Genomic DNA, 12,446 nt, shown 5'->3' on the forward strand with positions numbered 1-12,446 from the left:
TTTTATCGCTTCTTTATCTTAAAGTCTGGTTAATTTTTTTCCTTCTATTCTCTTTTACATGAAGGAGGTGTTACTGGTAACAGGTAACAGTAGGCTATTGTAAAATAATAGAGAATCTTCATTTTGTAGAGAATCTCAGCAAATGACAATGCTTTTTGTGTGCTAAGAATGACTGATAAATGTCCTTTTTAGTAGGCAGAATAAAAGTTTGGTGTTAACTTCTGTGACCAGACAAGTCTGTATGCAAAACCGTGCATGAGTTTAAATATATTAGAAATCCTTTTTCTTTTCCATGTTGAACTGAGTATGCTCTTAATGCCCTTTCACATACCTTGATACTTTAATCACTACAGCAGTGGGTAGTTCCTGAATATTATTCTTGTAAATTAATTAAAGCCAAAGAGGGGGCGGGGGGACGGTGAGGGTATCATTTGGAAAAGATCTCAAGCCTCACCTAATTCACTCCAGTGGAGTAAGCATTGGATTCAAAGCATGCAGTGGTATTTTGAGTTGGGCTGGGAGAGATGGCAGGAGAGGGACAGAAGCCTGGAAACAAGCAGAGGGAAGCAGACAGCACAAGTAGTGCTGTGGAATATTGTATGGAAATACTAGCTACAATAAGAGAATTAAAAGGCCTTGATTTCTGCCAGCACTTCCTTTGGGTTTGGGTCCTAAATGAACAGAAACTTCTGGTTACTCTTCTAAAGGAACTGACTTTAACAAGACATTCCTTCTCTCCGATTACCTGAAATTACAAACCCAGTGTTTTGCAAGGTAGAAGTGATGTTTTCACAATGCCTGGAATAAAGTCTCCTCTCTGCAATACAACAGATACGGGTGTCAGCGTGAGAGCTCAGGGTTAGCTGTGCTCGGATTTAAACGCCCTGGCACGACGGCATATCCTCTCATCTCTCCTAGTCTATCAATCCTGGTGAATCAGCCTTCAGCCTATTTGCATCTGAAAGACAACTTGAATTGACAGTAAAGTATATGCAGTCAATCCACGGATTATTACTAGTGTTGGTATATGCTAATTATATACTGGGTAATCATACTAGAAAACATGTGGAACAGCTTTCAAACTCCTTGTGCTATTTTTAGTAAAACTCAGATATAATTACTTCGTGTTCAGTTACTGGCACTGTAGCTACCCCTTTCTGCTATATTTATAGATAAAAAACATTGGTGAAGGTAATCAGTCAGGACATGTACTCTAAATAAGAGGCTAATCCTCAACTGGCCCGTGTCCTTGCCGTGCAATGTGAGTAGGAGATCACTCGGTGATCGCTGCTCCTTTTCTCTCTCGGGCAGGTGTGCGTTGCTAACCAAAGGCCAGAGCTTTTGCTTCAACGTTGAGTTTGGGACACTTGCGTACCTTAATACGCCCAGGGATTCCACAGAGAAATAAAAGACCCTGTAACAAAACTGCAAGGAAGATAAAAATCTGTATCTCATCTCAGTGATATCAGTGCTACTGAAAAGATTTTTAAGGCCTGAATCTACTGTACCATTCCCAACAGCATTTCCCTGAGTACTGCTTGATCAGCCAAGATTCCACAAATAACGTAGACTTTGTAGGAATTCTACACCTATTTCTGAAACAGTTTAACTGCATCTTACCTATGATAACATCCTTTCAGGAATGGAAATTACTATTTATTTTGCGCTCCCTGAATAACAATTTCTCAAAATAATCTTGTGATCGTCTAATTGAAGCAATGATACTTGCAAACAGGAAATCACTAGCTATTGTGCAAGCCGATACTCTGTCAGCACTGCCGATCATTCATTACGTATGCATAGGCTGACTGTTGCTGGCTCTAAGTTGAGCCTCAAACTCTTATCGTATTGCTTCAAAACCGCGACTCTTCTAGGAGGAATATTAAATGTCCGTCATTTCATGTGTCGCAACTGAGCATAGCTGTTTACCACTGCATTGCAAATAGGGAGTTTCTTCCCACTCTGCGTTTGGGTCTGCATTTTAAATAAATGACAACACATTTGCATTCTTTTTATTTATTTGAACACTATGATTTAAGAGCCTAAATGCAAGTTCTTCCCTTTATTTCTGCAAGTAGCACTGCAATCATAACTTACAAAAATGTTTAAAATACAAAATGTACATGAAATTACAATACAAGGCTCTGTAAACATCTAGAACTTAATCTTTATTGTCCCACATTTTTAAATATAAAACTTCAATTTGAATGATTTCCGAACCTCAAGGAATGACATCCGTTATGAGTATCAAAAATAGAGTTTCAAAGCTTTGTTTGTATCAGAACAAAACTGTCATGTTATTTTCATTCTTTGGTTTAAAAAGGATGGCAGTTCCCCGGTAACAGGAAAGTTTTACTACAGAAATTCAGATTGCTAGTTCAAGGTAATTTCAGAAATCACCCCCTCCTCCTCCCCCAGATTAATATACTACCCCTTAATTTTTTGTTTTTAACATTGATCTTTGACCCTCCTTATAGAAAAGCTACCTCATCATTAAGGCTTTCCTTCAGGATAATCTAAATTATTAAGAAGTTTTGGAAAAGTACTCGGGAAGAAGAAAGGACTTAAGGGCAAGGAAGTGGATGCCAACAAAAGATCAACAGTTGCCAGGTTCTGTTGTTTAATTAAATTTGCATAGTCCAATAGAGATTGTGTGCTTTTTATATCACTAAAATTATACAAGATTAACAGTCTTTACCTACGTTATCACACAAGCTAAAATAAAATTAAGACCCTTGTATTGAAGCTTTTACAAGGCAAATACAAAACTGCTTTAGTATCCAAAGCTATATTTTTTTTTTTATTTCATTTTTAAATAGGAAAGCATCTCTATGTCTACAGGCATCAAGGTATTTAAAGGCATCAGAAAATTTAGTGCATAGCAACTCTGGATTGTTTGGGCTCCTACATTTTAGGTACAGTGTGAATTCCAGCTACTTGGAGAACTTGCAAGGAGAGTCTGTACCAGTAGGATAAAGGAGCATAAATCCCATACAGTATGAAAAGCTTTTAAGTTAGAATTCTCCTACAAACAATGGTTAATGCAAAAGACCCAATACATGAATGAAAACTGGAACATGCCTTGCCACCAGCGCACAGTCTGAAGACAATTACATAGTTTACAGTGTTGTGTGGTTTTGTTTGGTTTTTTTAAGGTGTTAAAAACCTAAGTAGGTGTATTTCTGAGCATGTGAATCCTTTTCTAGGATCTTTAACGTAAATGAGTAGAGGACAGAGTAAAGCACCATTGCTGAGGGACAATTACAATATCGCGCTTTTCGGATTACAGCCCTGCCAATTTTTTTCTGCAAATTTAAAGATTTGCACCATTGAACAATACATTCACAAAAAGGATGCTTAAGATTCCCAGGATGCACGTAGTGGCCTTGCATTAAGTTGTTTGAAATAACTATGAAACATCAAGATAGTAGCCTTAGGCTGCACTCTTAAAAGGAAGTACAAGATAAAGAGTTATAATTTCACCCGCTTAATGTATGGTCTTTTAAAAAGTTCACGATTCAGCTATTACGAAGATGCAATTATAGCTACTTTAATGGTATTGCTTGGGCGCTGACTTAAATTTAGGTGTAATGTTTTGCCTGCAAAAGGCTCAATGGGAAGCCTTCCCCATGACTGTCTGCCAAAATGCAACATCAGGAGAATCTGTGCTTACTCTTACAGGTATTATAATTCAGTAAGGGTATTCACTTTAAGACCATTTTACTGTAACTTTAAGGGTCTACAGTCATTTTCTACAGAAAGAGGCATGTGCTCCACGTGTGTTAGAGCACTAAAATGTCCACAATTATCTGAACTAGTTTCAATGCAAGTACACTTTCTATATTTCAAAATTTTTGACTGTATTCGCTCTTAATTTTTGTTAGAGCATCACGGCTCACCCAAATGAGGAGCTAAAGCTAGTATCTTAAACGTTTTGAGGTTCAGTGTATTTCTGATCTTACTTTGCTGTGACTGTTGTACCCTGTATGTTCCACATCAGAAAGCTTTGTAAACGACAGTGTCTTCTGGGGGAGGGAAATGTTTGTGGCCTAAGCAGGTGGTTTCAGATCCTCTCCTAGGTTTCTAATCATAGAGGCCTGAGATTTTTAATAACTATGTAAACAGATTGTTTCAAAGGTATCGGGTTATGTGGGTAAGGGAAATGCATCCTTTGAGCACAGCAGCAAGTTTACTGCTGCTATGCATCTTGTGTGTTTCTTTGGTAGCTTCTGCTTCACACATTTACAATTAAACACGGGCAAATTATACTACCTAATCACTAATTCACAGTAAATTACTTTTTAGCAAACTGACATTTATAAACAGCCTAAATTTAAGGAACTGTAATTGTCATCTCCTTAGGACTTACAAGTGGCATGGTCAGGCATACAGCGTATAAAAGATACAGACGTGATCAAATGATTTATTGCATGGAAAACTTGAATGCCACTGACTTAGTGACTTCAAAACCACATTCTGTAGGGATAACAGGAACACTTAGATCCTCAGCAAATATTAAAATTTCTCCTGTATCTAACATGGCTTTGATGTTGCTGTTCTTTAATCTAAAATCCTACTGCTCAAATTTGATTACAAATGTAACTTTCTAAGAAAAAGCTATTTCGAGAAAGAGCCTGTGCTAATAAAGAACAGGAAGATTATCCACAAAGTTACAAAAGTTAGATTTTGGAATGTCATTTCTATCCCAACACTTTCATGATGGAATGGTCTTTTTGCAGCCTATCAAGTAACATTTTCAGTTTATAAACAAGTGCAGATCTACATTTGGCTTTGCTTCCTATGAATCTAAGAAAGAAAACACTACGGTATTGGTATACACAATGGCTTCCATGGCATTGGCTTCAGATGACAGGTATGATTTGCCACTGGAAGATCATATTAAAAAAAAATTAAACAATAGAAGCTTTAAAGGCTTTCCAAAATGACCAAAAGGTGTTACAAATCATCAGTTACAAACTATACTATCTCTAAGGGAAAGCAGCACACTGAAGGATGTGTATTAAATCTTTTTCCACATTCAGTACTGTGAATATTATAAGAGCAAACTAACATCTCCACACATCTGAAGCACTTACAATATAAAAGTATTCTATTTAAATGCAAAAAGCAAAGCTTGTTTGTAACTTTAAAACAGTTAAAATATCTGGTGTAGATTCTGTGTGTCCATTTTAAGAAGTCTCTTTACAGCATCTGAGGAACTATAATTAAAATGCTCTGTCTCTACATCAAAAATGTAACCCACTAAAAGGGCTTTGCAAGGATCCACTGTTCCAGTTCATAAAGGCCACAGAGTTGGAAGCACAGTAAGTCTAAAGAGGAAGAGGATGAAGAAATACTCAGAGAAACTGTGAAGTTTTCATGGATGTTTAGTTGTAAGCTTGTCCGTTACTGGATTCCATCAGATATTCTTGTCTCCAGAGATCCAGGACACGTACGTGCAGACTGGCTGGCCACTGTTGTTCCATGTGACACCGAGATCTGTGACATATCTCTTCCTATGATCTCATTCACTATAAAAAAAAAAAATTAAAAAGTGACATTTTTTCTGCTTTCCAAAAGGCAGAACTCATCAGTGTATCCCTTTTAAAAAAGAAACATTTCAGTGCTAAGCCTTGATGCAGTTAAGTAACAGAGGATGAATGAGGAACCTAACTTCAGTAACAGTTGAGCAAGGGGGTTGGAAAAGTTCTAGTTTCTCCTAGTATTACACTTTGTACTTACCATGATCCATGTTGGAGAATCCCTAAAACACTTGAAGAAAACAAGCACATACATACGCATGACAACCAGGTAACTGAAAGGCACAGCATAGGTCAGTTTAGTACCGATTTCCCCACAGAACTCTTTCTGTTCAAGAGTGTTACAGGCACAACAAATAACTCTAATAACTCTTGGCTCTTTCAAGCTACTTACAGAACTTCCTCAGAACTTGGATTTGGATTAATAGAATATTCTTCTTAATACTATATACCTATTTAATTGGCCAGTTTTCTGAATACTTGCATTTCTGAAACTGCAGTAACAAAATCTTCCTTAGTTGTCAACTTTTCTATAGTGAAGAATTAAGATTGACTAACATGCAAGTCCTATCAGTTTGTGTGTCTGTGTGTGTGTCAAATTCAGCAAAGGTTAGTCAACTATTACTACTTACAAGTGAGAGACACCACTGTGAATATGACAAAGCAGCACTGAAGTTATCAACAAATGACAATTTTGGAGCGTTACTCTGAAGCCTAGATAATTGATTGCAGCACAATTGAGTTTGGAAGATGATAAAAATAATTATTTTAATGGATAAGTGTAAATGCAGTGATATAAATGTCCATCTTACAAAATGGGCAATGGTAAGTTTAACTAAGAACACTGAATAATATTCTAAGTGGAGATGAAAAATATCACATTAAACAGTAACAAAAAAATTTAGATAAATATTAGTTTATCAGAATATAAATTATTGTTTAGTAGTTAGAAGAGGCAGTCAATCGTGTTGTTTTCCATGATTGAGTGGCAGTAGGTATCTCTTATTCAGCAAAACTTTGCATATGCTGAATTATAGTAATAAAAGCAAAGCTCTGATGTGAGTTTGTTTGGACCTTCTATAAACAGGCATTTAATGGGATCCTTTTGTTGAGTAAGGACCATTCCTAGTAAAAATAAGAATGTTCTGTATTGTTAGTAAACTGCTTCTATTGAAAATCTTCACAGATTTGGAACCTAGGCTTTTGCTCTTTTGTTCTCCATTGGGAAACTTTACAGAACAATATTGATATACCTCACCACCCTTCTTAGTGCTTCCTGAATTTTCCGTAGCAGAATTTAGCTTCCTACTAAGCATTCCTGTCTGGTAGAAGCATAACAAAATCAATCTACAGGTAGTGTAAATTGCTCTTGATGTTTATAGAGTGTTCAACAGTCTGAGCATTGCCTTTTGCTGCAGCAGTAGCGTAAGTGGGTCTGAAAGAAAATGTAGTAAGATTGTGAATGCTCTGAAGTACGTATAACGTATATAAAATCCAAGTCTGAAAACAAGTTTTGTCTACATTCTTTTACTTTACTTAGGAAAGCTTTAAGATAACCTTATGTCATATACCCGTATGTAACCATGGAAGAGGTATTTGTTATCTAAAAGTCAATCAATGGCAATGGTATTCTCTTGCATGAATGCAAGGACAGTTTGTTTAAAATACACGTTATGGCAGCCCAAAGGTTAAAACAGTTCAGATGAGCTATGTAATAACCAATTCCCTGGAGCATTACAAGACTTGCAGCTTATTGGGCTTCAGAAAAATCTTTCATTCCATGAACTTAACTGGCACTATGACACTGAAAATTGTGTGACTGCAGGTAGGATACTTTTCCAAGTACTTTTATTATGCCAACACAATGCATAAGTAAACAGCTGTTAAAAAAACAAGATTTTTTTAAAGAAAAAAAGCCAACAAAATTTAGATGTGTTCACTTATAAGAACTATGCTCCACCAGTTTCTGTCAGGGCACTCATTAGCTTGCTCTAATTACCGGACCTCTCACAGCTATTATCTACTGTATGCTAGTGAACAGTTGCTTTGTGCAAATCAAATATTGCAGCTGTTCAGTACTACTAAAACTTTGATGAGCGGTAGGATAAAAAACAACATAGCTAAATACCTTTTATATTTTGAAATTATTAGACTGTTACTTCCTTGAAGTTTTGATAGATGGTATGTATCTGTACCGGCAACATCAGAACAAACTGGTCTATACTCTTGCAACGTTTTGTAGTTCCCACAGGCAAAGGTGCTTGACTGAACAGCATGTAGCCACGTGGCATTAAATTTTCCTTAAATCACATGACACTGTGAATACAATAGCTGGTCATGTGGTGTTTTGTTTGCCAAAGTTCTGCATAATTCATTACGTAGAGTATTAAATTAAAGTTACAGGTTAGTTTGTGTTGGTTGTTGTTTTTTTTTTAAATCATCATCGATTTGTTTACAAGAAGCTGTTTTATAGCTCAGTGCGATACCTCTGTCATACCTTTCATTTTGCTGTTGGAGAACTTTTGGCAACATTTTTAGCATGTGGCCAATACAGATTTACCTGGTTTATATGGATTTAAATGAGAAACACCTACTACTTCTAAGGGAAAGGCAGTACCTTGTCTTCTTCCCAACAGCAAATTCTAGTGGAGTAGTTTTACTTGCCACAGTAACTTTGTTAGGATTGCTCATTTTTAAACCCAACCAGTATGCAAGCGAGTGTGGTTTTTTTTTGTTTGGCGGGTTGTTTTGTTTAACTAACAAGTATCTAAATTGGTGTTTTGTCAGAGCACCATGCAGACCTAAATAAAAGGCCAGAATCCTTTTTCTGCTGTGTCTGGCAGAGGCGTATGTTCACTTTTTCACAGACCATAGCCTCCTGACTAACACATCTTCCTATTTTATACTTCCCAAGAGTGCCCATTTCAGCTGTCTGGAAATCTGTAAGCAACAAATGGCTGGGAGAAGCCCATAGACTCTGGAAGACTATATGTTGATTTAGATTATGTACAGATGATGCTAAAAATGCTTCAAAGAAAGCACAGCCTGCAGAAGCCAGCAGCTGAGATCAAAGCGCTCTAACCTTTTGCGGTGCAATAGTCTGGCTGCCAGGTTTGAGACAACTGGGCAGGGCGGTATCGGGAGCGATGCGGTAACGGGCTAAGCGAGGCCTGGGCCTGCTGCCTGACTGGCTGTGCCCAGCACGCTTGTGAGCGGCGGAAGGGATGAATGGGGTAGTGGGGAGCACTGATCTAGCATGCAGGCTAGCAGATGGAGAAATGGGCATTTAAACCAGGAAAGCAGCTTTTCTAGAGAAGGTTGGTTGAATATTTACCAAAATTAGGCAGCCTGGAAGTCCTTTGGAACAGCTCAGCAAAGAGATGTACAACTTAGCTTTAAGGCAGCAAATAATGAGATGCTTGCATATATCTAAATTGGGGAGCGTTTGGCTTTATATGAAGGTGGAGTGATATAAATTAAAGAAGTTTAAAATGTAAGTCATGTAGTCGGTAAGAAGAGTTAAAATCCTACATAGAAATGTACAAGACTGGTGGTGAAATCATATGGCGTTTTCCTTTTTGTATTAATTTGTGATGGAGAAAATCGTGTTTGTTTAAAGGCTAAAACAGAAATCCAAAGGTTAGTGTTCGAATGCATGACACATTACCTTCCTCTACATGGGGTTAATCACAGAACATTTAGTGGTCTGTGATTAAAACTGAAAACTCAATTCATGAGCATAAACACAGGTTTTCTAGAATGTTGTCTAGCAAAATCCAAGATCTTAGGTGACAAACTGGGACAGGAAGTCAATTTGACAGTCCTGAGTTCAGGCTACACTGATGATGCTTTACAAATGAAAGAAAACAACTTTTCTGTACTTCCAGAAGAACACTTTATTCCACCTTTCCTATTTTCAACTATGGGCTGCATGGGCTATGCTGTCCTAGAAATATAGCTAGAAAGATTTCATATGCCCTGTTGCTTAACCTTAAAAGCCAGCCAGTTAGTAACTAGATACTGGGAAACCAAGATGCATGGCTTTTTTAATACATGCACTTTTTTTTTTTTTTTTTTTTTTAAATACAATTCCTTCCTTTCTTCAGCAAAAGTTTCTAGGGGAAGGCTGCAGAGCTTGTTCCGGACTCATTGAAACCGATCTCGAGTATGTTGTTAAGGTTCTCTATGGTCTGTCTGCCAGGCTCAGTTGTGTTGTGTATTTTATACTTCTGTTGCCTCTTTGAAGAGAGGCAATCTCATGAGACTTAAGATGGAGGTGAACAGTTCTGTGAGTAGGACCTTGACTCCTTCAACTTACTACCTTCTTCCCTGCCCACCCTATTAAATCACTGCCTGTTTGGTATGTTTGGTGCCAGGTGTTCTGATGGCTGGACCTCTACTGTCAAGAGATGAGGAACCAGCAATATTTTACATACTCAATAATTACAGAGATGTAGCTAATATTTAGTACTCATTTAGTTGAGTACAACCTAAAATTGTTTTGGAGGATCAGTGTCAATTGAGTGGACAGCATCAAAAGTGTTATCAAATGTTTTATGTGCTAACAATCCAGGTTGCTAATCTTGAAAACTGGACCAGATCAAGAGAGAGCGGGGTGGCACACACTACACTGTATAGAAATATAGCAGATTCTTCCACTACAAAAGTGATAACTGCATTTTGAAAACTTGTTTGTCAGATATGGCATGGATCAAAAGGCAATACAGCTTTTTTTTTTTTTTTTTTTTTAATCAGGCTGTGAAATGGAAATGATTTTAACAACTTTCCAATGTCTATTTAATTGACCTCTTTGGCAGTTATCCCAGATTTCAGCTGTTACTTTATTTGCATAGTTTCATCTTTTTCTTCCCTAGTATTTATACATAGTGTAAGCTGGCTGGTAAATTTATACTAATAGTTAAAAATAGATTGTACAGAACAGAATTTAACATGGTGGGGAGAAAGCCTTCTGCTACAGACAGACTAGATCGGACCTGTCAATACTGGTGATACTGTAGTATTGTATTGCAAAGTTTTTTGTGGTTTGGTTTGGTTTGTTCTTCCCCCTCTGTGCTGCATTGCAAAAGCACTGAAAGTCATATGGAGGCTCAAGCCCCCATAACTTTTCAAAAAAATTAAGCAGCATACTAACATCAATACCAGCAGAACCAAGTAGAAGGTAACTAGCTCTGAGTTTTGGATTTGCTGTCAAGCTTGTAAAACTATTCTGTTTGACTGGGTTGTTCCCACTGTTTTGATTTCACAGAGTGTTCTGTTTGCCTTTTTAAGTCCCTGCTGACTGCACACATGAAAGACAGCCGAGCCACTGAGATTGACAGAAAACTGGGCCACAGCTCCTCAGAGGCCTCCTCCCCCCACCCCCTGCCCTTATCTTTTAGGCTGAGGGCTTTGCCTCTTGGTCGCTGAAGCCTTGCACTGGGACAGCTGATAAAGTTATTGCTCCAGCTGTTTGCTGCATGAACAGCCAGACTGTTCGCGAAGATCTCTTAAAACCGTTGCAATTCACAATCCAGAGTTTGACGATAAACTAAAATTAGGTTGAACAGCTCGGCCATTTGTGCAGCGAGTGACACATACAGCTAGGGGTAGTAATCTTATCAGCTGTTCCAACAGAGATGCGTCCTGTGAGCAGGACTGACCAGCCTCTCCGGAGAAACTGTCACCTACAAAAAGTTACCCCTGTTTGCTGATTTGAATAGAACAAAGCTCTTGTGTTATGAAGCATGACAACATCATGAAAGCTGGGGCAACTTTTAATAAGTTGCTGACTGTTTTGAATAATGTTTTTTAAAAAATTACGAATTTAGAGTAACAAGTTCCTAAAAGAGGAACTGGTGCTTTGATACGTTTTTAAAAGATCTGTGCTTTCTTCCCCACTGGATTGTTTAATCAATTCTACAACGTCACCTTAATTTATTCTCTCAGTGTGAGACCGATCCATAATTTGTCAGTCAACTTGTATACCTGTACCACCTTACTGAATATTTTAAATTAGAATAAAAACACATTTAGATGTAGCATGATCTCCAAGATAGACAGGTGTTTGAAGTTCTAACATGAGAAGTAAAGGCATTACCTTTTAAAATCAAATGCCAACTGAATTCTAGCATGCTTCTAAACAGCTCTGTACTTAATTCCCCCTATCTCTGTGAAGGCTAAGAGATGAATATTTTGTACTGGAGCACAAAGGAAAATACAAGCAATTCCTGAACCTAAAGGCCTTTCTGGGAATAGTGCAAGCGACCTCTTTTCCCTTGCAGGAAGCTGGTAATCTATAATCAGCATCTATACTTTCTACAGGACAAGAGAATCTCTCTAACAGGCAGTTATAAAGCATTTTAGGTTTTTGTAGGTCAAAAATACTGCCTGAAAACCTCCATGGAGAACTACAAGTAAACCAGTTCAGATCACAAATCATTAGGTATGTAATGGGCAATAGTAGAGACCTAGGGAAACACCATGATGCTTCCCCAGGGTGTTCCATCAGCCTCCAAAATGTGTTAGTCCTAGGGAATTCCTGAGCCAGAGACAGTATCTTTTGTGCTGAGTGGTCCCATTTGGATTTCTCTCCCCAGGGTCTTTAAGGTCTGTGCAAAATTCTGTCATCCGCAACATTCTGAGACAGTTCCAAAGGTTAACTACGTATAGCTATAGCAATGCTTTTTATACGTGTTGAACTTGCTGCATGATTACTTAGTGGACACTTTTATTATTTTCTCTCCCAAGAAGTATTTTTCCATTACTTTGTCCGTGCCACCCATTCATTTTATTATTCTTAGCATATTCTTGTCATTCATTTTTCTGGCTGGAGAGCCCTAGCTGATTCAACCTAACTTCTGTTCCAAATCTTTGGTCAAGCTACCTGTCCTTAACTGAAATACCCCA

At 37.8% G+C, this 12,446-nt stretch overlaps 1 protein-coding gene across 2 annotated transcripts in view; it reads right to left on the reverse strand.

The window, feature by feature from the left end:
- Nucleotides 1-2,147: 2,147 nt before the first annotated feature.
- Nucleotides 2,148-12,446, reverse strand: part of NFATC3 (nuclear factor of activated T cells 3) — a 78,037-nt gene continuing 67,738 nt past the window's right edge. For both annotated transcript variants that reach the window (XM_082320910.1, XM_082320909.1), the window contains one exon: nt 2,148-5,531. In XM_082320910.1, the coding sequence (XP_082177036.1) occupies nt 5,407-5,531 (125 nt within the window). In that variant the 3' untranslated portion in view covers nt 2,148-5,406. The remainder of the gene's footprint in view (nt 5,532-12,446) is intronic.

The sequence above is a fragment of the Platalea leucorodia genome (genome assembly GCF_965183815.1).
Source record: "Platalea leucorodia genome assembly, chromosome: 8".
Classification (NCBI taxonomy): domain Eukaryota; kingdom Metazoa; phylum Chordata; class Aves; order Pelecaniformes; family Threskiornithidae; genus Platalea; species Platalea leucorodia.